The 27,953-nt window shown below is 56.7% G+C and overlaps 10 protein-coding genes across 10 annotated transcripts; 6 read left to right on the top strand and 4 right to left on the bottom strand.

The window, feature by feature from the left end:
- Nucleotides 1–30: 30 nt before the first annotated feature.
- On the top strand, nt 31–2,499 carry B0I36DRAFT_362840 (uncharacterized protein; the record flags this gene model as incomplete). The annotated part of the gene is made up of 1 exon (XM_046158716.1): nt 31–2,499. The coding sequence occupies one exon, from the start codon at nt 31–33 to the stop codon at nt 2,497–2,499; it is 2,469 nt and encodes an 822-aa protein (XP_046012775.1).
- A 646-nt stretch (nt 2,500–3,145) lies between these two features.
- Nucleotides 3,146–4,679, top strand: B0I36DRAFT_323182 (RNA recognition domain-containing protein). Its single transcript, XM_046153937.1, has one exon. The coding sequence runs from the start codon at nt 3,478–3,480 to the stop codon at nt 4,360–4,362; it is 885 nt and encodes a 294-aa protein (XP_046012774.1). The 5' UTR covers nt 3,146–3,477; the 3' UTR covers nt 4,363–4,679.
- Nucleotides 4,680–5,508: 829 nt separating this feature from the next.
- On the bottom strand, nt 5,509–7,119 carry B0I36DRAFT_374126 (glycoside hydrolase superfamily; the record flags this gene model as incomplete). Its single annotated transcript, XM_046160247.1, has 3 exons — nt 5,509–6,411; nt 6,510–6,842; nt 6,925–7,119. The coding sequence occupies 3 exons, from the start codon at nt 7,117–7,119 to the stop codon at nt 5,509–5,511; spliced, it is 1,431 nt and encodes a 476-aa protein (XP_046012773.1).
- A 1,256-nt stretch (nt 7,120–8,375) lies between these two features.
- On the bottom strand, nt 8,376–12,396 carry B0I36DRAFT_267814 (Hamartin protein-domain-containing protein). The gene is made up of 4 exons (XM_046151238.1): nt 12,021–12,396; nt 11,414–11,954; nt 9,033–11,352; nt 8,376–8,963 (listed from the first exon to the last, which is right to left on the bottom strand). The coding sequence occupies exons 1-4, from the start codon at nt 12,032–12,034 to the stop codon at nt 8,860–8,862; spliced, it is 2,979 nt and encodes a 992-aa protein (XP_046012772.1). The 5' UTR covers nt 12,035–12,396; the 3' UTR covers nt 8,376–8,859.
- A 1,270-nt stretch (nt 12,397–13,666) lies between these two features.
- Nucleotides 13,667–15,594, top strand: B0I36DRAFT_267813 (class I glutamine amidotransferase-like protein). Its single transcript, XM_046151237.1, has 3 exons — nt 13,667–14,266; nt 14,361–14,868; nt 14,946–15,594. Exons 1-3 carry the CDS (start codon nt 14,137–14,139, stop codon nt 15,178–15,180), a joined length of 873 nt encoding a protein of 290 aa, XP_046012771.1. The 5' UTR covers nt 13,667–14,136; the 3' UTR covers nt 15,181–15,594.
- Nucleotides 15,595–15,643: 49 nt separating this feature from the next.
- Nucleotides 15,644–16,982, top strand: B0I36DRAFT_323176 (uncharacterized protein). The gene is made up of 2 exons (XM_046153936.1): nt 15,644–15,789; nt 15,991–16,982. The coding sequence occupies exons 1-2, from the start codon at nt 15,740–15,742 to the stop codon at nt 16,502–16,504; spliced, it is 564 nt and encodes a 187-aa protein (XP_046012770.1). The 5' UTR covers nt 15,644–15,739; the 3' UTR covers nt 16,505–16,982.
- Nucleotides 16,983–17,124: 142 nt separating this feature from the next.
- Nucleotides 17,125–18,237, bottom strand: B0I36DRAFT_215095 (MT-A70-domain-containing protein; the record flags this gene model as incomplete). Its single annotated transcript, XM_046148954.1, has 2 exons — nt 17,125–17,871; nt 17,926–18,237. Coding segments are annotated over 2 exons (1,059 nt in total), but the record flags the coding sequence as incomplete, so codon positions are not given.
- Nucleotides 18,238–19,545: 1,308 nt separating this feature from the next.
- On the top strand, nt 19,546–23,882 carry B0I36DRAFT_267802 (uncharacterized protein). The gene is made up of 2 exons (XM_046151236.1): nt 19,546–20,106; nt 20,182–23,882. Exons 1-2 carry the CDS (start codon nt 19,958–19,960, stop codon nt 23,720–23,722), a joined length of 3,690 nt encoding a protein of 1,229 aa, XP_046012768.1. The 5' UTR covers nt 19,546–19,957; the 3' UTR covers nt 23,723–23,882.
- Nucleotides 23,883–25,202, bottom strand: B0I36DRAFT_323171 (ribosomal protein L11). Its single transcript, XM_046153935.1, has 2 exons — nt 24,802–25,202; nt 23,883–24,633 (listed from the first exon to the last, which is right to left on the bottom strand). Exons 1-2 carry the CDS (start codon nt 24,931–24,933, stop codon nt 24,301–24,303), a joined length of 465 nt encoding a protein of 154 aa, XP_046012767.1. The 5' UTR covers nt 24,934–25,202; the 3' UTR covers nt 23,883–24,300.
- Nucleotides 25,203–25,647: 445 nt separating this feature from the next.
- Nucleotides 25,648–27,548, top strand: B0I36DRAFT_267798 (oxidative stress survival, Svf1-like protein). Its single transcript, XM_046151235.1, has 3 exons — nt 25,648–25,973; nt 26,107–26,322; nt 26,389–27,548. The coding sequence occupies exons 1-3, from the start codon at nt 25,951–25,953 to the stop codon at nt 27,308–27,310; spliced, it is 1,161 nt and encodes a 386-aa protein (XP_046012766.1). The 5' UTR covers nt 25,648–25,950; the 3' UTR covers nt 27,311–27,548.
- The last annotated feature ends 405 nt before the right edge of the window (nt 27,549–27,953 follow it).

The raw sequence follows: 27,953 nt of genomic DNA, 5'->3' as shown, positions 1-27,953 counted from the left end.
ATACACGGACAATCGTGACATATATTCACAATGGCTGGCGGTGCTGAGTTGGTCGGCTCCCTTGCAGGAGCCTTGACCAGGGCCCATATCGAAACGAACAAGTCAACTTACTCACTGCGCGAGCGACCGCCGCATTTGGATGCCCTCGCCATCGACAGCCAAAGGGTGCCTCTCAAGCAGGATCGACTCAACAAAAGAGAATCCAAGCTGAGCCTGCGGAACATTTTTGGACGACAAAAGACGAAGCGAGACGTCATCATCCCGGAACAAGGTCCTCCGCGACTCGAATCACCCACCTCGCCAGGCTCCAGCTCATTTATGTCAGATGCTCATCCCTGGTCTTATGCCCCGGACTCTTCTATGTCTACTCTGATGCTGCAGCATTCGTCAAACTCCTTGGACCACACCGGCTCGTCGCCTTTACCTTCTGCCCACAGCACCCCCGGCGAGTTTACTGGCGACTACCGAGCCAACAAGCGTGCATCTATGGCGGAGCCCATTCAAGGACACGCCAGTGTTGCGTCCATGCCCTGGCCGCCGCCGCCTCTCTGTGAGGCATACCAGCAGGCTGTCAAGCGTGCCATGATGTCCATGTGCACGGCGCCGATCGAGACCTTGCAACGCATCAGCTCAACGGCAGCAGACGGTCTTATAGGCCGCAAAGCCTCCGATGCCAGCGACTTGAACAAGCGGTCCGAGCACAGGAGGAGACTGAATCGGAACACCATGGCGCGGAATCCTATCGAATTTGCGAGCAAGATTTACGTGTTAACGACTTCAAGCTGGCTGTTTCAGTACGCTGCCGATGGCGATAACGACCGGCCTCCCGAGAGAGCATTGCGCATCACGAAGGACTCGGCGGCGTTTGCTAGTGACTTGATTCCTGGTCGGCATTGGGTTATCCAGGTACTGTCTGTGGCGGACACGGCCATTTCAGCAAACATCGACAACAAGGGCCGCAAGACAAGGCTCAAGGGAGTCGATAAGCGACAGGTGTCAAACTTCCTACTTGTCTGTGAAACTCCAGAGGACATGGAGTCCTGGCTATCGGTACTCCGACACGAAATCGAGATCTTGGGTGGTCGGAAGAAGGCATCGGAGACTGGCGTTGCGGACGACACTGGCCGCCAGCGTGAGGAGGCTAGGTACTCCCAGATCATTCGCGAAGACTTCTCATGGAACCAGGAGAATGCCCTCAGCATGGACAAGTTGGAGCGGACACCAGAGCTTCTGCAGGATGACGGATCAACCACAGCCAGCCTCGACTCCTCGGACGGCAACAACTTGGAGAGCCCGCGCGACAGCAGCGGAAACCGCTTTTCCGTCGCCTCCATGGAACTACGGGCATTTGGGACACCGCCAAACTCCTCGCCGGCCTGCTCGCCGACGCGTCCCAACTTCTCAAGTTATCACGACAGCTGCGAGATGGAGCATCTGCCAAACATGGCCAAGTCCATCCATGGCGCACCTGAGATACGTACGCGTCCAAATGCCGCAGCCATCTTGACTCGGCGCCAGTCGAGGCAAGCAGTGAATGGCGACTTGGATATCTACACGGTCAGTGGCCGCAGACAGTCCGTAGAGTCCACGAGGCGAGACAGCGCAGAGCATGAATACGTCTCTGCTCCTCAGAGCATTCCCAACTTCAGCATACCCCAAGCCGTCAGCCGGCGTTTCTCGTCTATCCAACCGCCAGCCATCACCATCAGCCAATCGACACCACCATCACCACCCCAGGCCGAGCCGGCCGGGCAGGACCTGCTCCGACCGACTCGAAGAGCTCCACCAACCGCGCTGCCACTGTCAAGACCCCTCTCCGTGGTTGTTGATCTCCCCTCTCCAATTTCTCCACGTCTCTCCCCTGGGCCCTCCAGGCAGCACACACAAGGCCAGGAGCGGCTTCCCGGACTTGATGCTCAGTTGCAAGCGCCAGGCGCACTTGCCAGCATTGGCGCAACTCGGAGATTCGTAAGCTTGTCGAACCTTCGCCATCCACAGAAGTCTACAACAGAGGTCGTGCCGGAAGGTCCGGCGTCCCGCCCTGACCCAGTGCGAGCCATGGAGCGAGCTCAAGGACTGTCCCCAACTATTGGATATTTTGGTTCCCCCACGGCCTTTGTGCCACGAAGCTCGATGGCAGTTGAGTTTAGCCATCCTGCTAACTACAGGCACTCTATGCTGGGCGAGCCTGTCTCTCTCGATGCCACACTTCAGGCACGGCCCTCCACTGCTGCCGCTGGTGCTGGGCCCGCAACAACCAGTTTCCTGTGGGAAGCGAGATCCTCGAGCCTGACACCTAGGACTCTGGCGACACAGAGGAGCATGCCATCGCTGGGGGACATGCCTCCTCCAGCTCCTCCGCCCACCTGCGCGCTGCCCCCTATCCCGCCGAGGTACGCGCCTCCGACGTGTGCACTACCTCCTATCCCGACCTCTGCGTCGGCGAAACGCAGATCAAGAATGCACACTGCCGCTACTCCTCAGACAGCGACAGCTTGAGCTCAAAGGATTATAACACGGTACTGTTAGGTACCGGAGCCACACATGACGACATGTGATGGCTATTCGATCATTTGGCGAGGAAGAGGCCCCTGGCCCAGGAGCCTCCCTCTTTTTCTTACATTTACCTCTTTTTATATGACAAAACAAGGGAGTACGGCAGGCAGGGCGGGTGGGCATTTTTGGGTGATCTGGTGTTTTCAAGTGGCGCTCAGGACTTTGCTTGAACCTTGGATTATAGATATACCACCATTCGCGGGACCACTTGCAGGGTTCACCAAGACGCCCAGAAACGTTCAGTTTCTATGGGCACGTTACCATGGTCCAATCCTGGACGGTTTCCTTTTTCTCGATTCTAAACATAGATTCCTCGCGTGAACGGCCTTCAGAGGCTACTTTGCTGCAGACCGCTAGGCGAGCAGTATATGAAAAATATAAAGCTTTGTTGCCCCCCAAGATGAGTTGTTACTGGTGCAACTGCTGAGTCACTGGGAGGCACTGGGGGCGAAGGCAAGTCAGGCCAGGCCAGGCGGATGCAGCCCCACTCAGGAACAAACACGGCAGCCAGCCACTAAGAGAGCAGTGGCACACCTTTCTGGGCCGCCCACTCGAAAATTCAAAAATCCCTTCTTGGCAGAAAGTGACCGCCTGCCTGCGTGTGCCCAGCTAGCCCACCACGCACCTGCCTGTGGCCGCCTGGAGAGCGACTGCCCCGCGGAGCCCAGCTGTGAGCCAGAAATAACGGATTCTGCGGTACACTGCCTGCTTCCAGCACTGCACGACCACTTCCCCCCCACCCATCACAACGACAAAGACGACGACGCCGACGAGCATCACGCACCCGTCGCATTTCCATCTTCCCGGCTGCTTTCGAGGACAGTCGACGACAAGACCCAAAAACACGCCAGATTGCACCGCCAGGGCCACCCGGCCGACTTGCAAACACACACTCACAAACACACACACGCAACCGCAATCATGGCGACGAAGCCGAGAGACTGGGCCGACGACGACGAGGGCGACGAGGTCGTGCAGGAGCTGCCCCCTCCCCAGACCATCCAGAACAAGGACGGCACCAAGACCACCATCACATATGCCCTCAACGAGCAGGGCCAAAAAGTAAAGACCACCCGCCGCATCCGCCTCGTCACACACCGCGAAGTTGTCAACCCCCGCGTCGCCGAGCGCAAGACATGGTCCAAGTTTGGCCTCTCCGAGAAGGATGGCGCCGGCCCCCAGCCCGACACAACCTCGGTCGGCGAGAACATCATCCTCAAGCTCAGCACCAACTGGAAGAAGGACACCAAGGACGAGGCCAAGGACGCCAACGCCAACGCCATGAAGGAGAAGCTCAAGGACAAGACCGTCAAGTGCCGTATCTGTAACGGCGAGCATTTCACCGCCCGCTGTCCCTACAAGGACACCATGGCCCCCGTCGGCGCCGAGGGCTCTGCCGACCCCGCCGCCGGCATGCCCGACGACGGCGCGTTCAACGGCGGTGCGGCTGGCAAGAAGGGCAGCTACGTGCCCCCCGCGCTGCGCGGCGGGCCGGGCGGCGCTGTGGGCGAGAAGATGGGCGGCGCGGGCGGCAAGTTTGGCGAGCGGGACGACTTTGCCACCCTGCGCGTCACCAACGTGTCCGAGATGGCCGAGGAGAACGAGCTGCGCGACATGTTCGAGCGCTTCGGCCGCGTCACCCGCGTGTTCCTTGCCAAGGACCGCGACACCGGCATGGCCAAGGGCTTTGCATTCATCAGCTTCGCCGACAGGACGGACGCCGTCAAGGCGTGCAACAAGATGGACGGTTATGGTTTCAAGCACTTGATTCTCAGGGTAGAGTTTGCCAAGAAGGCCGCCACGTAAGGAGGCTTTTAGTGGGTTCTTTGAGGAATAGAAAAAAGGGTATTCAACGGTTCGACGATTTTTTTCGATACTGCCATCTTATGCAGTCTGTTTTGTGTGTTTGTCATGCACATCCGGGGAAATCATACCTCGCTGACGTAAAGACGGGAGAATCCGATAACTGGGTTTGGGCGGAGGCGGGAATGAATTTGAAAAAAGATGTTCATAAAACGATGATCCAGACCTCTCTTCGTCGCGCAGGTCGAGTGAAAAATGCTCAAGTTGCTAATGGACGACGATGTCATGCTCGCAACGAGAGCGAAGCATTCTCAACTCAGCCCCCCTAAATGCCCAGATACCCCAGACTGTGCATATATCTTCTCTCTCACAAGTGTGCCGGTCCCTTTTTTATTGCACCGAAAGCCGGGGCTAGATGTCCCTTGAAAGCATACCTCCCCAAGGTCTTGATTCCTGCTTACTTGTTGTCGTGGTTAATCCTGCTTGTTTACTTCATGGTTTGGTAATAAGTTGTTGCTCTTAGTATTGCTATTGTCAATCTTTTTTTTCTTTTTTTTCTTTTGTTAACCCCCTTAGTAATGGGGGGTTTTCGCAGTAATTATCTCCTCCTACTACCCTGGCGGCGTCTGACACGCTTTTTTGACATGTAGGTCAATAACAACAACAACGACAACTCTGAAAGGGATCTACCGAGTTGTAGGTGAGATATGTGTAGAGACAGACCCTGGCTTGTAAATGGTACGGAGAGTGTCATACAAAAGAGAATTTCTTAGGAGCCGTAACGCATATACAGTTTTCTCGTTTTGCGGTCGGTCATAAGGGACTCTTGTTCTCTTACTGTGAAGGTTGATGGGCTTACACCATCAGTGAGACGAGTTTCAAGGAACGCTTGCGAGACATTGTTAGTCCTCGAAGAAGCGGTTAGAATATGAATCCAATGACTTTTTGGGGCTAATATAAGATATATTCATGCGACTAATGGTTTCTATTTGCAGACCAATCATTCCAATTATCCACACTTGTCATGAAACAAGATGACGCCAAAATCTGGCTGTCTAGTGAAGGTGTACAAGATTAACGAGCGCACAGTGATGGCGCTGTGCCGGCCACTCACTAGCTCACACTGTATCTCCAACAACATCACACCCGTCAAATCAGGACCGCTGCCACTACGGCGACGACAAATGCAAAGAATGTCGCGCTCGATGCGACCGCTGACCTGCCTTGTCCGCCGACGAGTGTGGGAACGGTTGCCGGAGCGGACGTAGAGGCGGTGGTGCTCGGGGTGGTGGCAGAGGAGCTGCTGCCTCCGGCACCAATGCTGCTGCCCCCAGTACTGACGCTGCCGCCGCCGGTGCCACCACCCTGGCTTGGAGTAGCAGCTGCCGAGCTAGGGTACGTGGTTGTGACGGACGGAGTCACGGTCTCGGACGACTCGATCACAATCTGCGAGCTAGGAATGCCTCCGGGACTGCCGCCAGAGTCGGGGACGGACGAGGTCGCTGGTGGAGCCTGGGAGCTGCCTTGGCCGGCAGAGGACTGTGCTGCAGAGCTCGAAGGGGCGATGCTAGAGCTAGACGGCGTGGGCTCGGATGAAGCTGCTGACGACGAAGACGAGGAGGAGCCGGCACCACCGACGGCACCGCACGTCAGGTTGTATAGCGGAGTTGTGGTAAGAGTACTGCCGATGATGCCAAAGCTTGGGTTGGGTGTTGCTGGGGCAGCGTCCTGGAGCGTGTACCACCAGACATTACTGGACTGGAAGAGAGGGCATCCAACTTCCTGCCAATATGTCTCGGCGTTCTCCAGAGACGGCACGGCTTGACCGACCGTCTTACCGCTGACGGGGTAGCCCGTCTCAGTGACCCAGACGGGCTTACCACCAACCGCGCCAGTGGTGGCCGCCAAAGCCTCGTCGAAAAGAGCCTTGTTGTTGCCAATGGCATTGGCATTCTCCTGCTGGAAGTACGGGTACGCATCCTGACCGATCCAGTCACAGGCGTTGACGACGGCCTGGTTGGAGCCGTTGACCCAAGCGGTCCAGGTGTCAACCTGTAGGTGACGCCATGTTAGTATCCCTTTCCTTTGTGATGAGTTCTGCCCAGCACATAGGAAGAGGGCAACACGAGAAAGGATTCTATGGGACTTACATGTCCAATCTTGGCACCCGAGAGTGCAGTGCCAGCAATCGCATCTCGGACCTGGTTGATGTAGTTGACAATCACATCCGGGTTGGCGCCCACAAATGAGCCCGCAGCAATGCCCTGGGGCGAATTGCGGTACAAGTCCTCGCTGCCGACGGAGATGCCGTCCACGGCGTTGGCGAAGGCGCTGCCGTACTGCTGGATGGCAGCTTTCAGGGCGAGAATCTCGTTGGCAAAAACAGTCTCGCCGCCCGATGCCCACAGACCGAGGAGTAGTGTGGTGCCCGTGTTTAGGGCTGCGGGAATGGCCGAGATGGGATCGCTTGTTGTTCCAGCTTGCTGTGAGACGGGCGCAAAGCCCCCCAAGGTCAGCCACTTGATGATGATGTCATTGTTTTTTCATGGACGTGAGATGACTTACAATCATGGTGTACAGACGAGCACTGGTGAAGCCGCTGGTGCCATCGAGGCCGGCTGCAGTTCTGAATTCCGCCTCGAAATCCGATTCAGTCTTGGCGGCGCCAGTGGTAAAGGTGCTGCCGTAGTTGAAGCCCTTGATGGCGGCGGCCGTGGAGGCCAGAGCCAGCAAGCTGGCAGACGCGGTTGCCGTCCTCATGTTGATGTGGTGTGGCTGCTCAGGTCACGATATAATTGTAGTATCCCAAGCACAAGAAAGACCGAGTTCCAAGAGAGAGAGAGAGAGAGATAGCAAGACAAGAAGAGCGAGAAGTGGTCACAGCTCAAGTCAGCGAGTGGACGAAGAACATGAGGAGAAGAAGTTTGCTTTGCGCAGACTAGTAGCAGAAGCAGAAGTCATAAATAGGGCAGAGAGACCAAGTCTCGCTGAGCAGACATTTTCCCCAGCTGTTGGTCTGCTGGGCTGGCAAGCAAGACAGGGCGAAAAGCTTAAACAGCCGTGAACGGCAGGAACAGCCCAGGAACAGGCGCGGGAAAAAAGCATGCGGCTCGATCGGGAAGCGCAACGGGTGGTGTGCGTCAAGTGGTGCGGGTACGAGGCTCCAGGGAGGCAACGCCACCTCCGCTCATGCAGCGTCATCGCGAGCTGCCCGTCCGTCTCTTAGCGGTGGCGGGCCTTGGTTCCTGGGCGAGTGTGGTGTGTTGCTTGCGTGTAAGCGTCGCTGGAATGCTGGCCACGGAGACGAGGCAAGGCGTGCGTGGGTGGCTGCATCCCTCATGTCACCATGTCACGGGACAGCCCACTCTTCCAAGGTTGGCTGTCTGATCGCCCTCGTTGCTGTGGCAAGGACTACCTTACTGATGGGAGACGGCACAGGTGATGAATTCAACAAACCCCCAAATCTGCGAAACAGACAAGAACAAAGTGTACCGCAGTAACAGCAGACAAATCCTCGTCTCCACCCCACCCACATATGACCACGCCGTTGGAAGCCTCCTGGGTGCGGCTTGCGTGGCGCCTTATTACTGCTGCCACTGCCCTCTGCCCATCGGCCCGGGCTCTCCCCTCTTCTGCCTGCATCCGGCCTGCTGGGAAGTCGAAGTGGTGTACTGTGCCTCTCTGTACCTTTGCTCGCTGATACATCTACTCAGAAAACGAGATGCGGTCCAAGATGCACAACATGCGACCTACAATGTACTGGTTTGCGCAAGTTCTTATCCCCAGCCATGCGTATTTACGCTAAGTAGTGTAAGCAAGCATCACCAAGCTTTAGTATGCGGGCAGAACCCACACAGCAAGCACATCCATGACACCCTGCATGACCGGGATCACTGGAGCTTGGCCGTGCATGTAGTGTCATGGGGGACGAATCGGGGAAGCAGCACTCGCCTGCAACCATGATTTCTCGTGTTTGGCCCACCCTACCTACCCCAAGGGGAGGAGAGGAGCTGGCCCGGCAAGGCCAAAAAGAGAAAGGGCCAGTATTTGTTAGCACTTGTTGATTCTGCAATAGGAACGGTCTGTACCCCGCCAGCAATGTGGCCATGGCTGCTGTGCCTCAAATCCAGCTGCTGGTCTGACGTCTCGGCGCGCAACCAAACCCCTCGCACTTTGCCTTCAAAAGTCCTCAAAAGCGCCAGAACGAGCCACTGAGAATCTGCGTGGTCCGAGAGAAGCTCGGGTGACACAAAATACTACTATGCTTCTTTGACCCGCTACCATAACAAGGTGTGCCAAAGCACTAAACATGGTTTGCGTACCTGCATGCCTAGGTTTCTACACAAGTAGACACAGTAGACTTGAGGGATGTCCTTCAAGGCCTGGTCACGGCCATGGCACAATTGTCTTTTTTTCAAAACACCCCGGCAGTCAAGTTTTGCCGCTGTTGATTCAAGAGTTGCATTCGCGACAGCCCCATTCCTGCCAGCTATGGTGCTCCTATCCCCTACACAAACCCCGAATGCCTCGTATTCCGACAAGTTTTCTTCGGTCACGGTCATCCTTTTTGTCTTTCTTCTCTTTTCGGAAATTCTGCACACCTCCTGCATCCTGTTAGCATGGCCTTGCTCATAATATTCACGTGACGTCCGGACAACCAATCGCCAACGTACCTCGTCCGATGTAGCGCTCAGCGGCCCCTGTCTCTGCGCGCTCCGGTGCTGCGTCTATCAGCGGCCCTCCGTCACGACCATCTGACCCCGACGACTTGACAGGCTCAAGTGGTGCCGTGGCATTGTAGGACGTCGGGTCGTAGGTTTCGGGGTCCGAAAGACCTCGCTGGGTACGGGTGTGGGGAATATCTTCAGACTCGGAAGACGCATCTTTGGATCGCCGCTTGTCGTACGCATGTAGTGGGTCTGATCGCCTCCGCGTTGGTAGGCTAGATCTCAGCTCGAGAAGCTCGGTTTGCAAAGCATTGTTTCTCTTCGCGAACTCGACGAGGCGCTCCCTGAACAGTTCTTGCTGGGCTCGGGCTCCAGCAATCGCCGCCTTAAGCTTTGGCCGCAAGTCCTCGATCTGAGGCTCGGAACCCTTCTTGAGAGTATCCTGTAAGCGCGTGTTCAAAGCTGATATTTCCGCCTGATGCCGTTGCTGGTTCTGTCGCAACTCTTGCTCCAGCGCAGCGACTTTCATACGCGAAGCCTCTGCGCGGCCGTCTGCCTCCTCCGCACTTGTCAGCGCCGCTTGACGTTCAGCTTCGCGTGCTTGGAAATTGCGCTCAGCCTCCGTCAACCTCTCCACTTCCTTGCGTAGCCTCTCCAACTCGGCAACATGAAGCTCAACCGACTGCATGTTCTGCTTCAAACCCAGCTCTCTGACCTCGGCATCGCACAAGAGCTGCACAAGCTTTGCGTGCTCGCTCTTCGCCGCGTCGAGCTCCGAGACTAGGCTTTTCTCCCGGGCCGTCCACTTCTTCTGCTCTTCGCGAAGGGCTCTCAGCTTCGTCGTCAGGTCGGCCTCCCACTTTTTGGACATGGTACGTGACTTCTCTGCCTCTTTCTTGACTTGAATCTCGGTGCTTTTCGCCTCAGCAAGTCGCTGTTTCAAATGTCGGTTTGTAATCATCAGGTTCTGTGCCTCGGCCTCTGTCGTTGCCTCACGGAGCTGCCGCCGGCGAAGCTCCCCCATATGTGTCAAGTGCTGCTGTTTCATGAATCTCTCAAAAGTAAGATCGTTCTGGAGCAGCAGAATTTGACGGTACAGATGACCAGTCGAGCTCTCGCGGCATCCTTTCTGGTCAGTGGCAGTCCCAGCAGGAGCAGCACCAGGGTTGAGGTGGCTGTGCAAACGCTCTGAAATCGATTCATGCTGGCTAAGTGCCAGAGAAGGCACACTGTCATTGTTCAGACTTTGGTGTAGTCCAGATTTGATGGCCTTATTGGAGTTGATCATATCTTGCAGACGGGTCTGCGAGCCCGAGGTTGTCAATTGCCGCGGCAGAGTTTCAAGCCCATCACTAGACGTTGCCATGGCTGAAGAATCCTTGACTGAGTGATGGCTGGCCTGCGACGACTTGCGAGCGATCGGCGGCAAAGCGTCCGCTTCGGCATTACTTTCTATATCAGGAGACACCGCGGGTTTCAGGCTTTCGGCCTGCGTGCTACTGGACACCGACGTCCGCTGTGGAGAAAGACCGCCAAGGAGAGTGGCTTCAGGCTCGTCGCCGACGTCGACGGCTCCAACCCCAGGTGCTTCCACTGTAAAATTGGGTGCAATAATTTCCGGTTGCCATTCGGGTGCAACATAGAGTGCCATGCAGTCCGCAACGACCTCGGCAGGCTCGCTTTTGATCCATCTCCCAAAGTCCGTCTTCTCAGATTCGATGGTGAGTGTATAGAAATTCTCGTGCAGCAAATGACACTGCCTGAACGGCTCAGTGGCGTGCCTGATCTCTGTAGGCTGCACCTCTACATCGTCGGCTTCTGGTACATCAGCGTGCCGGAGATATCTCTGCGGCTTGCGGATGTAGTCGGTGAAGTTGATAGGGTAGAGCCCGTATAAAATTGTGTAGAAGCTCATGAGATGCTGAATAGAGGTGACGTCAAGATTCGACGAGAAGCCGCATTTGTCCCATGTTGAGGAGCTCGGCGAGATGCGTGGATCTTGTGTCGAGTCGGCTGATGTGGCTTCGTGAGAGAGCTGGCGGTCCCAGAACAGCAGGCGCGCATAAATGTTGAACAGAGTAGGCAAGTATGGGACCAGGGAGCTCGGGATATGAGGCAATACCATGGTCAGGACGCCGAGCGCCAGTGAAATGATGGTGGACGAGGTGTCCTGCTGCAAGCAAGTAAGGAGGTTGCCAAAAAGAGGCGTTTGCAGAATCGTGTACAGATGCGGAGGCTGACTTTTGACAAAGTCAGCGACCAACAACAAGATTCGTGCCCTGCATGTCATGCGAACAAAGTACTTGTCCATGACTATCATCAAGTCCTAGCCCGTCTGTTAGCAAAGCTCTGAGATCACGCATGACACAACCCAGAGATTCCCGTACCTTTGGTCGCTTACGACCATACTGCAGCAGCGTCTCGCGTATATGCCTCTCTTTGAAGCTCTGGCTCGCCTCGTCAGAGCGTCCGGCACACTTACATTCCTCAAGCCAGATGCACAACAGCTTCTCCGCCATGGCCATGGGGACCCCGCCCACTGGACCTGCTCCCTTGTGCTCGTCCTCGGCCGTCAATATTTCCAGCACCAGGGCCTGCGACTCGCTTGCGAGGTCCTTCTCTTGTGTTAAGTGGTCGAGAATAGGCATGAGCAGATCGGTCCACTTTAGAACTTTGTCCGGCTGACTGATCAACGGGCGCAGACGTCGCAACACAGCCATGAACGGAGCATATCGCGGGGGGTTATTGGCGACCGCATTATGGAATATGGAGAGGAGTTCCTCGTTGACCTTGTCGGCGATCGACTCTTCGAACTTGTCCTCATGTTTGCGCACGTATCCTTCGATGATATCTGCGAGATCGTCGGAGAGCGGGAGGGTGCCGGTTGGGACGTACGCCTGAACAGCCTTTGTAAGATCCTTAAACTGACTGGCTATTGTCAGCGAGGCACCGAGGAGATTGGTGGAGCGGCGTCCGGTCGATTTCAACACTCACGGAAGGGACGACATCTTGAGGCATCAGCGAAGACCGCGAGGTTGTGCGGCGGTCGCAGGTTAGCAGTAGTGGCTCGGCCCCCTCGCAGACCTCCTCAGACGGGGTGTTACAGTGTGACAGGCCTCATGAGAGCTCGAAGGAGCCTGTGCGGTCAACTGTGTGTTTGGGCATTGCGAACATATCGTTTTGAAGCTTGGCAAATGAAAATGGGAGCGGAATGGAATGCGACAACGTCAGCGCAGATGATGGGTCTTGACGATAAGATAATGCACGTGGCGGCTCTAGCTCCACCACGTCAGGCTTGGGCTGGTACCTGGGCTGGTTGAGTGCTAGGGGTGCGAGCTTGCGATGACCAGAACTAGACACAATTTTCTCGTTGGACAACCCAATAACACAACAATTGTTTAACTCTATATTCTTATCATTCTTATTAGGGCATGGGCTCGGTAGCAATCCCGGCATTGTACGACATGCTGAGGCGAAACAATCGAGCGGCACGACTGGAACCGTGTGAAGAGAAGAAGCACTACTGTACCCACTTTGCAGCTGGAGAGGGCCGTGGTGACACGACATCCAGAGATGCGCCTGTAGCAACAGCCCACCATCGAATCACCCTGACCCGCGACTTGAGAGCGATGCGGGCACAGTAAAGTGGATGGTGTCAGGGTTGGCACAAGGAATTGCACATGGAACAATCGACAATGTGCCTTTAGGATTATGTGATGAATCAGTCGCTGCTGGCCGTGAAGGAATACCGCCTGCAGGCATCGACTACTTGTAGCTTCAGCGAGGAGGCGTGCGCTAATAGCGGGGGTGGCAGGCCCGGAAGACAAAGGGGAGGGGCCGCGCAGCGAGCCGGCAGGTCATGCCCTGGGACTGCAGGTGAGGTCCGCTGTGGCCGGGGCGAGCTGCCTGGTGACGCGATTCAAGGTGGGATGATCGACTTTTGACGCATGCTCGTCCGTGGGTCACATGTTGGTCTTCCGACCATCATCCTGCTGCAGATCTCCACTGCTGGACGGAGCCAATTGCCCCGCGCAAACTACTGTTCCGCAAACGTGCTGGCGGAGAATTGAGCCTGCTTGGGAGCGAGCACGTTGCGGGACGGTCGCCGAGCAGCAGAGGACTTGACCGTGCTGTATCCGTGCTGTGCCCAAGGGACGTTGCAGCGGAGGTGGGAGAAAGAGGCGCTGGTCGTGTGAGGAGGTTTGGGTTTGAGCAGTGGTCCGGCTGCATCCCCCTCTCCAAGTGGGGCCTACCCGATGCAAAGTCTGGGGAAGGCCAGGGCAGGCGTGCTCAGAACCTGGGGGTGGGGCCTGCAGCCCAGCTACAAACAGCCCACCTCCCACGCGCGGCTTCCAAGGGTAGGTAGGTCCACGGCGAGCAGCATGGCATGGGTCGACTTGCTGTCAGTGACGACCGCGGGTCACAGCAGCTGTCAGTGCTCGGTCTCGTTGGGATCGGAAGGCAAAGGGTTCAAAGGCAAATGGCACTCACGGGCGTTTCACCCGAGCGGACGAATGGTCAGGAAGGGGGCACAGCTGGAGGCGGGGTCCGCGCAGAGGAGCAGCAGAGCAGATCTTTCATGCTGCACTGTATGGGTGCAAGGAGCGAGCACTCACTTCCTATTCTGTCTGCAGTGGTAGCTCTTGTGGTGCCTCTTGAGCAGGAAACGATAGCTCAGAGGGCCAGGCGAGGGGTCGGAGCTGCTGCCTCTGCCTTGTGAGGCAATGTCTCGCACCGTCCCGCCGGGGCACTACGCAAGTCAGGTCAGGTCCCGTCTTGGTCCATCCCCGCCTTCTCCTCCCACCTCTCCAAATCCTCGTCAACTATGAAAAGGTCCTGGACCCCTCTCTGACTCGGCGCTCGCACTTCCGTCTTCTCTCCTCCCTCTCCTCCTCCTCCATTGCCTTCCCACTCATCTACATACCAGCCATCCTGTACACATCCGCCCATCTACTGCCGTCGCGCGAGCCACAAGAACTCTAGGCTCTAGCACCTGTCCATAACCTCTCCCCATCGTCCATAAGAGCACCAATTGAGCACTTACCCTCTGGTCCTCTGTATACCCCATATCCACCACACAGCCATCACAACCCATACACCACGTCCGACCATGGCAACCAAGAACTCCCAAGAGGACCCTGTTGAGGTTCTCTTTGTCCTCCAGCCTCAGTTCGATCTCCTCGACTTTGCTGGAGTCCAGGAGGTCTTGTACACGGCTCGCCACAACAAAGATGACGAGAGTATGTATACAGAACCCCCATCTTTTACAATTGCTGCTCGCCTTCGACCAGGCTGCTTCGTTCTAGCGCTGACGCGGCCGCTTGTGGCTACCAGACACGCGTGCCTTTGAGTGCACCATTGCCAGTGCTGAGCCCAAGATCATTTCCGAGCAGGGTGTGATCATCAACTCCCAGATTACCTACAAGGAGGCCTACGACCACCTCAATGACTTTGACGTCATGGTCATCGTCGGCGGCGATTCCGAGAATGTTCTCAACAAGAAGCTCGAGCCAATGGGTCTCATTGGCGCCTACTCTGAGCTACAGAAGCAGGATTCCCAGCGAGAGCGTACTCTGCTCTCTGTGTGCACCGGATCCCTCTTCCTGGCCGAAAAGGGTATCCTCTCGGGTCTTTCAGCCACCTGCCACCCCGACTTCATGACCAAGTTCGAGTTCCTCTGCAGCCACTCGGCTGTTCGCGACGGCGTCGAGAGAACCGACGTCATCGAGGACTCTCGCTACGTTGTCAACAACCTCCGCTTCGACATTGGCGACGAGGACGAAAACCCCTACATCCGTCGCAAGTCCGACGCCGGCGCTGGTCGCCGTCCCTCCAACGCTCGGTGAGTCATTCCGCCTCCAAAAGAATTTCTCAAAGTATGCGGCGAGCTTCAGTTGACTGACAAGATTCACCGTGCAGCAAGGGAAGTATCTCCTTCAAGAGCTCCAGCCAACGTCGTGAGTCCATGACCCGCCGCGCCGCGATGCGCCTCGGTGGTCTTCGGGTCATCACGGCGGGGGGAGTAACTGCTGGCCTGGATGCAGCTCTGTACCTGGTCAGCATTCTCGTGGACGATGAGGCCGCCAAGGAGGTGGCCCACGTCATCCAGCACGAGTGGGTGAAGGGAACCGTCGTCGATGGACTTGACGTCTAGACGGTCCCGTGTATTATTGAGGGTAGATCATTCGTCGCGCGGATAGATCTAGACCATGTCGAATACCTCTGTACTATTGGCCAGCGAGCCACACAAGCATGAAGAGCCTCTGATGAAACGAGGCACACACCACAGCTGAATCTGTGCGTTTCATATGACAGTCCAATCCAAATCAGTAAAATTGTCAAAACCCAACCGAGAGAGGTCCACGAAGTCCCTGAAAGCATAGATGTCAAGTGTCAGCGGAGCGTTCAAAAACCAGCTAGCATTAAAGTGGGACACTGACAGCTCCAGGCCTGGGGTTTTTGGACAGGCACGACCCACACTTGCATACAGTGCCCATGTCCGGTCTTTGTTCATGCTTGCACGGTTTCCACCGTTCTAGGCCCACCCTACGAGCAGGTTTGATTGGCTGGACAAATTTCACCATTCAAATCGAACCGTTCACTCTAGCAGGTGACAGGTCGGCGTCGAAACATTGAACAAACAAGCATACATCGCGACACTTGTACTTCACGCCTGACCGTTCGGAGCACAACGGAACTCCTAAGCAGTCAATATGGTGATCGGCGAAAGGATGTTCAAGCTGGGCAGCAAGCAGGTCTTTCTGTAAGTCCCCCTGCGGCCCGCAACAGTGCATGCCGATACCACGACACATTGCACCCGCTACGCAGCGCTCGATCTCGAAAATGCACGATGCTGCCGCGCCGCTGCCAGCCCGCCCACCAGGCCAGCCAACCGGCCAGCGCTCTCCTCGAGTGATACGTTCCTTGCTGACTAGCCGCCCGGTCGTTCGTCCATTTTCTTTAGGCCCTCGCATCTCGTCACAATGCTCCGCCCGAAGCCCACCACCCCGCCGACGCTGGCGACCTTCCGTGTGCCCTTGACCTTCAACAAGCTCGACATGCGCGACTACCTGCTGCACGCATACAAGGTCGAGACGGCAGGGATCCGGTCCCTGGTGGCGCAGCAGCCCATAGACAAGCCCAAGCCGAACGAGAAGCCCCGGCGGGTGCGGCGGCCGCGGTCGATAAAGCTCATGATTGTCGAGCTGGTGAAGCCGTTTGTGTGGCCGGCGGAGGCCCGCGACGCGTCGGCGTGGAAGCAGCCGGAGATCATGGAGCAGGCGCTCAAGAAGCAGGACGCGCTGATGAAGAAGATGGAGGAGACACAGAAGACTGGCAAGATGTTGCTGCGGGATGAGCAGGAGAAGAGCCGTGACGACAGGCAGCTGCGCGAGCAGGCGAAGGCGCTGTTGGAACAGGGCGGCTGGGATAACCAGAGGACGTTGGATCCCAAGTTCGCCGCGAGCGGGAAGAAATAAGGGGTGTTGTGCGACGATAGAAGGTGTCGTGGCTGGTTCAGAGATTTGGGGAGGGAAACAGGACGAGGGGTCAGAGTCGAGCTGCGAGATGTTAGTGCTCCGCCGACAAGATGGCGACACGGAGGCCACAAGGATCCCAATCGCGACCGGGTGTTCGGCCGTTCGGGCATGTCTTTCATGCAGGATGCGTCAAACACGGATCCTCAGAGCCACAAGCATAACTCGACCACCCTCCGCGGCTCTGATCGCACAGGCATGGACGGGTGCGAAAAGTCGCTCTTGTTCTCGATGGGCAGCAGAAGAGGATGACCGCGGGAGGACGAAAACTCTGGAACGAACTCTTGTATAATACAACTGCATGAGTTGACCTGGCAAGGTCTGGCTTCATATTTTGCGGCGAGAGGCCCCCAATCGGCCGCATAACTGTAGATCTATACGCTTTTATGATATGACAGAACATGGTAGCAAGATGAGGGCGCTTGTTCATCGACTCTCTTCATTTCGTGATAGGTCTGTTACGCCTCAGGTATATTATACCAGCCGGAAGCAGCCCGAGATAAAGTCTCAACAGTCCATCTTCAGCCTATGCTCAGCCCTTCTGCACTCGATCCATCTTCTACTTCCACCCAGTGCTCTCCCTTTTGGAATAGGAGAGGCTCATTGCCCCAAGCCCACCAACCAGCCGTGAGATGTCTAGCAAACACTTCGAGACCGAGGTAATCTGGCGGCAACAAGTCTTGCAGAAGCCCGCGAAGATTGGGCTTCCGGGAGTGCAGATCCGGGACAGCGAGGATGACTTTCGTCTGGACGGACCTTTGTTTCCGGGGCCGATCCTGACCAATATTACTGCTACTACCACCAAGAAGAGAGCCACCGGGATTGGGATTTCGAGGTCTCGCGAGAAGCAGGCGCTCCCACGGCTTCCGCCACTGCGAGTGCATGTTGAAGACCGGCTGCCCGGTGCTGGTGACCTTCAGCCATATCCACTCCCCGACGAGCTCGACACCCCATTGCGAGAAGACGCCGCCGGCTCCGACCAGCAGATCGTACACGGCGGGCTTGTTGGTGATCCAGACCGCCACGAGGCCGCCCGCGGCAAGTCTCGAGGCCACAGGCACCGCAGTGATCAGCTGTCGTGCTTCTGCCATGTTGCTGACGGTCGCGTAGTTGGTGCCGCTCTTCTTGCGCCGCGCGGACCGGCTTGGCCACGGCGGATCGAGCAGGACGAGGTCGAACTTTACAGACGCGGTCTTCATCAGAAGCTCGTCTCGGGTGTCTTGGATTGTGCCCGTGATATGATGAGACGCCTCTGGAACAAAGATTGAAGGCCATGGACCCCGGCTTTGCGCGGAGGTGTCAAGTTCACGCTTTCCTAGATGCAGATTGTGGTCTGCCCGAGCAGCCGCCTCTTTGTTCGCCACAGAGACTGCCCGAGGCAGACACCACTGGCCACCATTGTGACACGTCCGTACATTTTCGAGAGCGGCCAGGGCGATTTCCAAAGTCATCAACTCCGCGATGGTTGCCGATGCAGAATGGGCATTACTGCTGGCCCCGGGAATGCCCTCTCTAGGGGCCTTGGGTTCTGGCAGTGTCCATGGTAGAGCCTGCGGCTCTGATGATAGTAGCCGCCTGTGCGGGACGGGCTGTCTCAGGGCCACTTGGGCCTCTTCAATCGATCTCGGGATATCCACTAGCACGACAGAGCGGTCTGGAGTTGCGCACAGAATGGACCTTGGCTCCGCCTCCTCCTCCTGCGGCTGCTGCTTTCTCGTGGCAATGCCGTCAGCATGCGTGCTGACAGGAGAGACAGCTGCTGTCAAGGCATCCCGCGCAATCGAGCTCATGCCCGCCGATATCGAGTGAGGAGAGGACTGGCATGTGCCACATGCCAAGCTCAAAGGGGTGGCCCTGCTCTATCGGGATGTCGGCCAGAAACCACGAGCCGAACCCGAGTAGATACGCAGAGGAAGCGAGGAGGTGTCTTGGTAGGTTACTCAGTTCGTGGCAGGCAGGGATGTGCAGGCCACGCACGTCATAGGGAGGGCTCGGGTGGTCCCCAGCTGCTGCACTCGGCCACCACACGGCCACCTGCAAATGACAGTAATTTTGTGGTGGGTGTTCCCAAGCACTAACTAGCCGGTACCGAGAATCCGGTACGGCCCCTGTGTCGTGTCCAGGCTAGGTACAATGGCAGCCTGACAGACACTCTTGTAGGAAATGGCTCTAGTGCTGCTGGCCTCAGGTATCAATGCGAATTGGCCCTGTTGCATCCCGTCGGCCCGCGACTTTTGTGTCGTAGAGAACCACCTCCAGCGGGGGGTTCAATTGTATTGTGGGAGGGCAGGCAGGCAGCTGGTGGAGGTGGGGTCTGCTCTCCTCAGCATGGATTGTTGCAGGGGAGGTCGCAATTGTGCAGGAGTCGACCACGGGAATGCCAGGACTAGAGCAAGATAAACCTGGAAGCTGTCAGCACCCAGATTCGGGAGCCACCTTGTCGATTTCATCTCGCAAGAGCAACCGCAGCATCAAACGGGAATGCAGGTTGCTTGGCCAGGCCCGAAGTGTACTGTACGTTGATGGCCACGACCTGTCAAAACACTAGCGCAGTGTCCCGATCAACAGGCGCGCGCCTGGCTGCTGTCAGTGCACGCCCTGAGGAATGCCGTCCAGCGAGCAATTGCTGGGAGGCAGCCCGGCGCTTGAGACACGAGGAGGATAGTCTGAGCTGGGCCAATGAGGGGAGGCACAGGGGTGGCCCTGTGCGAGGCACCAGCCGCGATCAGCCTCTGATGTCAGGACATCTGCACCTCGACATTGCGCTGTTCCAGGTTTCGGCCTGGAGCGCCCAGGCAGGCCAATCAATCCCTTGCCAGCACTGCTCGATGGCCCCCACAATGGCCCTTAGCGCCAACCAGGGGCGCTCCCGCTTGTGGACAGGGCCCATGATGAAACAGGACAGTGTCGTCGACCCTGTCGCCGCCATCTTGACTGCCACCCAAGCGTGAACCCTTTTCCCCCATGGCTGCTGCTCGCACCGGCACGCACGCCTCTTGATTCTTGACCTCCCTAACCTGTCTCTTCATGTTTTCTTGTGCACTTTAGCGAAAACATCTTTTCCGCATAGCATATGCCCGAGCGCCTCGTCGCGGATCCCAAGGCCGACCTCCCGCTTGGACGTTTCACACAAAGGCCGTCTCTTCGTCGTACTGACACACTTGTGACTCGTCACAGCCGCAAACACTCGCACACAGAACGATCCTCCGGCAACTGACTGGATCTGCACACATATATGATTGCGCCTCTCACTGGCCCCCACGCCCGTCGTCGGCATACATAACGCCATACCTCTTCCTGGTGAGGGGTTGACCTGAAAACGACAATCGCACTCGGAGTTCATCGCGGCCGTTCCACGACAAACGATATTGCGAGGACGCGTCGAAACCGCCCACCATGAGTGACGTCGGGTCGCCGGCCGCCCGCGACAAAAGCCGGGGTCAGAGCTTGGTCTCCTTCGTCACCGCCCTGAGTGCTTCGTTGATCGTCTTTGGAGTCCAGCTTGGTGTGTTCCTGCTCCTCAGAACAAAACTAGCAAGAATTTTGTAAGGCAATTCCCATCCCCAAGTGAGGCTTCAGTCTCTTTCGAGCACGAACTGACCCCGATGTCCACATGGCAGCAAGCCAAAGACGTACCTCGTTCCAGAGCGCGAGCGAACAGATCCGCCTCCACAAAGCCCATGGGGCATGCTGAGCACCCTGCTTCGCTTCAAAGATCGCGAAATCATCAAGAAGTGTGGACTAGACTCGTACTTTTTCCTCCGATACCTGCAGACGCTGCTCGTGATCTTTATACCAATCGCTGTGGTGGTCATTCCCATCCTGGTTCCGATCAACTATGTGGGCGGACTGAGCAACGATTTCGACGTCAGCAATGACACGGACACCCCAGTTCAGAGCGAGATCACGGGTCTCGACACTCTGGCGTGGGGAAATATCGATCCCGACAAATTGAACCGCTACTGGGCGCACCTTATCCTCGCGCTTGGAGTCATCATCTGGGTCTGCGCTGTGTTCTTCTTCGAGTTGAGAGTCTACATCAAGGTTCGGCAGGACTGGTTGACCACTGCTGAGCATCGCCTCCGAGCATCAGCAACAACGGTACTTGTCAATGGCATCCCCGACAAGTGGCTTAGCGAGTCGGCTCTACGCGGACTATTCGACGTCTTTCCGGGCGGAATCCGCAACATCTGGCTCACGCGGGACTTCAATCCACTCCTCGACAAGATCAAGCAGCGCGACAAGATCCACAAACAGCTCGAAGCCGCACAGTCAGACTTGATTCGAGAGACGAAGCGGAAATACTTGAAGAAGCGAGAGAAGGACGAGAAAGCAGCGCGGAAAGCATCGAAGGCAAGGAACCTTACCAAAGAAGAGAAGGCTGAAAGACAGAAGAAAGAAGATGCTGCCGCGCAGATGCAAGCCGAAGTTGGTCAAGGTGTTAGTAGCGGAGACAAACATGAGGTTGCGCATACCTTGGACGAAGCGGTACACGATCAGCAAGATGCGGAACAACATGACGGCGGACCATCGCACAAAGATGACAACGAAAACATTCTCGCCTCCGGCATCTCCAAGTTGAGCAAGGGCTTTGGAATGGGAGCAAACTTCATCTCAAAGACTGGCCACGGAATAGCGGGTTCTGGAAAGCAGTTTGGCGAGCGTCTCGATGGTACTGTCGAGACAACAAATGGCTTCACCCAGATTGGCGGCGCACCACGTACGCAGTCGCGCCCCGCGACTCGAGGCTCGGACGTCCGCGAAACACAACTCTCAGCTGAGAAGGACTTCGCAAGATCGTCTTACGAGAAATCTCCTGTATCCACGCGCGCCCCTGTGATGGGCTCCGCCGACACACAGCCTCGCCATCGCCCAAGTGCTTCAATTGCTTCGCAGGATCAGGATGCCATGCTCAACAAGGACAGCATCGAGATGCAGATGTTCAACAACACCACGCGGAAGGCCACCAATCTTGACAACATGTACGTCAATGAAGATGCGCGGTGGTACCAGTTCTGGAAACCACCATCTGGAGGCTTCGCATCCCCCATTCCCCAGGGCTACGAGGACACAGATTTTGGCCGGAAGAAGCAGAAGACATTCTGGCAGAAGCTGAAAGCCATTTTGCCCTTCTCGGGCGTTGAAATCGAGCCCATTGAGTACGAGCCCGCATACACAGAAGAGGCCAAGGAGGCAATGGAGAAGGAAGAGAAAGCAGAGTGGGAGAGATGGGTTAAGAAGTCATCTCGCCCTACTCATCGCCTTGCCTACGCGGACTGGATGTTCGCGATTCCATTTGTGAACAAAAAGGTGGACACCATCTACTGGTGCCGCGCCGAGCTCGCTCGCCTCAACGTCGAGATCGAAGCCGATCAGCAACACCCTGAAAGGTATCCACTCATGAAGTCCGCCTTCATTCAATTCAATCACCAAGTCGCCGCGCACATGGCCTGTCAGAGTGTGATCCACCACGTGCCAAAGCATATGGCCCCACGCGTGGTCGAGATTTCTCCAAATGACGTTCTCTGGGACAACATGGCCATCCCATGGTGGTCCGAATGGATTCGGACCCTCGGCGTCGTTGGCGTCGTGTTTGGCATGATCATTTTCTGGGCGCCCGCCATCGCATTTACGTCAACGCTCTCTCAAGTCGACTCACTTATCAAGGCCTTGCCATTTTTGAGGTTTCTTGAAACCAACGACGTTTTGCAGTACGTGGCACAGGCCTTGGCTGGTGTCTTGCCAGCTGTGTTGCTCGCACTGCTGCTCTGGCTCGTTCCGATCATCATGGACTTCCTGGCAAACCTTAAGGGGGCTAAGACAGGATCCCAAAAGTCGGAGATTGTGCAGCAGTTCTACTTTGCTTTCTTGTTCGCGCAGGTGTTCTTGGTCGTGTCGATCGGTGCCACACTCACTCGATTCTTGGCCGACATCGCCGAGAACCCGGCGGATATTCCCAACCAGCTTGCTAGCAGTGTACCGGGGGTTGCCAACTACTTCTTTTCTTACATGATTCTCCAAGCCCTTTCTGTCAGCTCCGGTACACTGCTGCAGATTGGTGCCTTGGTCGGCTGGTACATTATTGCCAGGATCATGGCCAACACTGCGCGTGAGAAGTGGAGGACGCAGACGCAGCTACCCAACGTTAAATGGGGCTCTTACTTCCCCGTCTACACCAACTTTGCCTGCATCGCTCTGGTTTACTGCATCATCGCTCCGATCATCTCCATATTCGCCATCATTACCTTCAGCCTGCTTTGGATCGCCAATCGCTACACCATGCTCTATGTCAACCGCTTCACGCTTGACACTGGTGGTGTGCTGTATCCTCGAGCGATCAACCAGACGTTCACAGGGCTGTATTTCATGGAGATCTGTCTGATTGGTTTATTCTTCCTTGTGAGGGACGATGATAACAAGGCCGTGTGCTCGGTGCAGGCGATCATCATGATCGTTGCGACCATCCTGACTGTCTTGTATCAGATTCTGCTCAACATGTCCTTTGGGCCAATGTTCAGATATCTGCCCATGACCATCGAGGACGAGGCGGTAATCCGCGATCAGGTCTTTCAGCGCGCCCAAGATCGTCGTTTCGGTCTTGTCCGCGATGAAGAGGATGAGCATACCGACAAAGAGAGCGGCCTGCTGGCGGGGCACTCGGACGGCGCACGGGGTTCATCTGACGAGAACTCCGGCGTTGGTCGGCGTCGCTCGAACAAGCGCGTTGGCTTCAAACCAGTCAAGATGGTAGTCGGCGCGGGAAAGACTTTGACACAGAAGACCTATGGCCGAGCCGAGGAGCGCATGCAGACTGCCAGCAAGGTGCGGGACGCCAAGAGGAACAAAGACCTGGAGGCCCAGAGGGCCATAGGTGACGCTCTCTATGGCGGGTTCCATGACGAAATCGAAGATCTGACACCCGAGGAGCGTGACACCCTGGTCAGGCGTGCGTTCACGCACTCTGCGCTGCGAGCCGTGCGCCCGACGGTCTGGATCCCACGTGACGACATTGGCGTCAGCGATGATGAGATCCGGCGCACAAACCAATTCAGCGAGCATATCTGGATCTCTAACGAGGGCACGGCCTTGGACAGCAAGGCTCGGATCGTGTACGGACGGGCCCCGCCAGACTTTTCCGAGGTCGACATTATGGTTTTGTAATCGTACTTTGTCCTTTCACCAGCAGAGAGCAGTTAGACGTCGCAGCCAACAGACCCTCCCTGAGCGACCTAGATCAGACATAAAGGCATGACCTAGATAGAATAGTTCTTTCACCTTCATCCACACTTAATCATCATAACATACCAGTTTTTTCGTACGTCTTGACGTTACTTATGATGTGATTGTGTTGATATAGACAGCTTGGTGTACAGAGATTGGTAGTCTTATCCATTGTACAAGTATAGTACAGAATACCCTTCGCTTCCCAGGGGTTTCTTTCAGTCCTTCTCGATGACTGTTCAGTTTGCTTGATGATCTCGAGCAGCCAAGATCTGGCCTCCCTCATCGACATATACGACCTCTTCTTCTATTGCTGTAAGAATGCCTGTCCACGACTCTTTTTGTCTCGCTTTTCCAGCTCTAGACTTTAGTCGTTGTCAATCCAGCATCTCCTCACGATAGCACTATACACCCGAGCCAGGAGTTGCCGTGGGTTTCTATTTTGTTTCTTCCTTGTCCACTTTTGTTGTCATTTCTGCTCTCTCTCTCTCTCTTTTCCCACCAGCCCCGAGCTGGCTTCAAGCAACGACTTCAATGCCTATAGACTTGGCCTGGAAGATGATGGACCTGCACAGGCCCTCGAGCGAGAGCCCCGACAGCCGGAGCTCGGACTGCTTGATCTTTGCAATCTCGTAGACGTGCTTGAGGGATACCGTGCCGACGACCTCGTGACCGGGTTTGCTGGCGCCCTTGCGCTTGCCCTTGACCATGGGCAGGCCGGCCGCGTTGCGCAGCAGCCACGACGTCTGGGGGGTGCGGATGTCAAAGTGGAACGAGCGGTCGGCGCGGACGGTGACGCGGACGGGCATCGGCGTGCCGACGGTCATGTGTGCTGTGCGGGCGTTGAATTCCTACATTCACGGGGGTCGCCGCGGTGTTGGTTAGTCGTTCTGCTTGTTGGACTCTGGTCCTGATGTCGAGAGCGCATCCGTCAAGCGAGGCGGCTGGTTGCGGCAACAGCCTGTCTGCCTAACTGCCCCTGCTGGCGCGCGCGGCGAAGAGGCCATATGTTGTCGTACCTTGCAGAAGTCCATCGACTTGACACCTTTACTGCCCAGGGCGGGACCGACGGGCGGGCTGGGACTCGCCTGGCCGGCGCCGACGATGAGCTTGACGATCTGGTCCGCCAAGGCACCCTTCCCTTTCGACATGGTGGGCGATTGCTCGGAAAGTCGCTCCTAATCTGATGTATTCGGGCAGGAGAGTTATCTGCGGAGGCGACCGGGGTAGCGGTCGAAATCGTGGCGTCCTTCTCGTAGTGCAACGCAGTGGCAGGTCCGAAGTTTTTGGCGTGAGGGTCGTCGGCGTATGTGCTGAGAATGAGATCTGCTTGCTGCTGTGCTCTGTTGTTGTCGTCGTCGTCGTCGTCGTCGTGATCGCGGGCCTTTCAGAGATAAAAAGATGGGGCTTTGGCAATTTGAGGTTCTCACGCTGCGCGCGCCGTTCCGACAGTCTGACAATCGGTGAGTTTCAGTGGATACTGTGATATGGGCCCCACATTTCGTCCTTTTCTTGCTGGGAAGCACTGCTGGGGCAGGCGCTGCGAGTCCTGTACTGACATCAACTTCTCGTGCACGCCTGCAGCAAGACGATGACGCCTGGACCGCAATAACCTGTCCTCGTTTTCGCCCGTACTGCGTATTCGAAGAGTAGCGGGAAGCACCAAGGCGTTTTGGGGCGATGGTATATAGCCAAATCGCAGCACAGCATCATCCAGAAGCTCTCATGCCTTGGAAGCGGTGCACCCATCCTCACATGCCGGCATGTATCTATCGCACTGCTGCAGGTGGCCACTGCAAGCCCAGCGCTGATAGAGGGTCCCCCCACCAACACCCGGCAGGCACCCCTCCACTGCCACTGTGCCTCGAAGCCCGTCACGCGCAAAGGCTTGACCTGCATGGCATTTCCCAGCTCAGGGACTCTCGGCGGCGGTAGAATTATTACGTCGTCCCTCACTAGCTGCCCGCTAGCCTCGCCCGACCGTCACCACGGTCCCTATCGTGATCACCGCCCCTCTTCATTACCATTACCAAACGTCCCTCTTCTCCCCTCTCCCCTACCGCTGGTTTACTCCGTTCTTTTCTGCCAGGAAAGACCCAACTCCGTTGCTCGATATTCACCCTCGATAATTCCGCAGCTTCCGGTCTCGCCGGACAACCCTGCCCACCATGTTCGCCTGGGCAAAGAAGACGTATGTCCACACTTCCAAGACCACAAGCCACAAGGGGGCGTGCACTTTCATGCCTCGCGATAACCCGCGCTCCCTGCAAGACCCTCGATACGTGCCTGGCCAGCAAGACTGACATTGCACGTACTCTCTGCAGGCTCGCCGATGCTGTCGGTACCGAGGAACCCATCTATGGGCCCTCCGCGATCCAGTCCGTCGCCGAAGAGGCCAAGACAACCCCTTACACCGAGCTTACCAGAGACGACATGAAGTGGATCGTCATGAACTCAACCTCTGTTGAGACCATGAGTTTCTACCTGATGTCCGACAGCGGCCACCTCGCCCTTGCCCAGGTCATCTATAGTAATGTGGCGTGAGTAGCAAGTCGGCCGCAAATTGAGCTTGTCATACACAAGGCTGACCATACATGGCACCGCAGCGGCATCCGCACCACGGTCCAGTTCAACACAAAGGTCTTCTACCCCGACGGATCAAAGCCGCACCTCTGGTCCTCGACTCCCCTCTCGGAGCACGAGTTCAGCGAGGACAAGACCGCCTTCTACGCCAAGGACTGCGCCGTCGAGCTTTCCGAGGATGGCAAGAGCTACAGCATCAAGTCGATGAACGACCAAAAGGCAATCGTCAACCTGAAGGTCACGCAGTCCGCGCCCGGCTTTGTCGTCGGAAAGAAGGGATTCAGCTACTTTGGCACCGACCCGGCGAATCCGTGGGGCTCCATCAGACACGCCTTCTGGCCCAGATGTGTGGCAGAGGGCACCATTCTGACTCAGGACGGTCCGATTGACTTCAAGGGCAAGGCTTTCCTCTCGTTTGCGATCCAGGGCATGAAGCCACACCACGCCGCCGCCCGCTGGAACTTTGTCGACTTCCAGGGCCCTACACATTCTGCCATCCTCATGGAGTACACCACACCACCGTCGTACGGCTCGACCTCCGTCCCTGTGGGCGGTGTAGCCAAGGACGGCGAGATCATCCTGGGCGGCGCCTCATGCTCAATAACACACACCAAGACCCTGCTCGACGAGGAGACTGGCTGGGCTGAGCCTGCCGAGTCCAAGTATGTCTGGACTGGCACGACCAAGGACGGGAAGCCTGTGGAGGTTGTCATGGAGGTTGTGCTGGAGAAGAGGCAAGACCGTGTCGACATTATGGACGAGGTCCCGGGTTTCGTCAAGAAGATTGTCGCCGGCGCTGTCGGCACAAAGCCGTACATCTTCCAGTACATTCCCGTGCAGAAGGCTGCGACGTTGAAGCTGAAGGTCGACGACCAGGAGGTCACTGAGGAGGGCCAGCTGTTTGTGGAGGCGACCTTCATCTCGGGCATGGAGGGATCTAGCTAGAGGCGCAAATCCAGGAGATGAGGAGGGCTGCTTGAGCACTGTGTGGCGCGTTGAGAACAAGATGAGGCAGACGGCGGGAGGCGACTCTCTTTGGTAACTTCCCTAAGACCATAAGCATACGCTTCGTACAGTAGATTTCAAACACGGCTGCGTTTCCGTCTACACCAAGCTCCCGTTCCCTAAGGTACGCTTACTGACGCGAAACTGGCTGGCTTGCATGAACACCTCCGTTTGCCCACGCGACTGCAGGCGGCAAGCAAGCAGCCGCCTTTCAGAGCGCTGGACTGCGCAAGTGGGGCACGCAGTTGCAGCTCTTGGGCCTGGGGGGCCTTGCCTAACTTCTAGCGCCCGCCAGGGTTACCGTACTTACCACTCCACTTCAACCTGGACCACTATTCAGACCTAGTAGGAACACGGCGCGTCAGGCGGCTAGTCCTCCAATCCAGCAACGACAACGACCGCCAGCCGCTATACAAGGCCCAAGGCTTGCGTTGCGCGAGATCTTGTGGCCTGTCGGGCAAACTATCCACCAGGTCGCCGTTCCCAGGCGTGTGCCTGGACTCTTCACAGGCAGACCAGCACGTGCAAGGTCGGGGTCTTGTTGACCGGAGCAACGAGGCGCATTCAGCAACAAGCCTACAAC

Source organism: Microdochium trichocladiopsis (assembly GCF_020744255.1).
Source record: "Microdochium trichocladiopsis strain MPI-CAGE-CH-0230 chromosome Unknown B0I36scaffold_5, whole genome shotgun sequence".
In the NCBI taxonomy this organism is placed as follows: domain Eukaryota; kingdom Fungi; phylum Ascomycota; class Sordariomycetes; order Xylariales; family Microdochiaceae; genus Microdochium; species Microdochium trichocladiopsis.
This window is presented reverse-complemented; position numbering and strand designations above follow the sequence as displayed.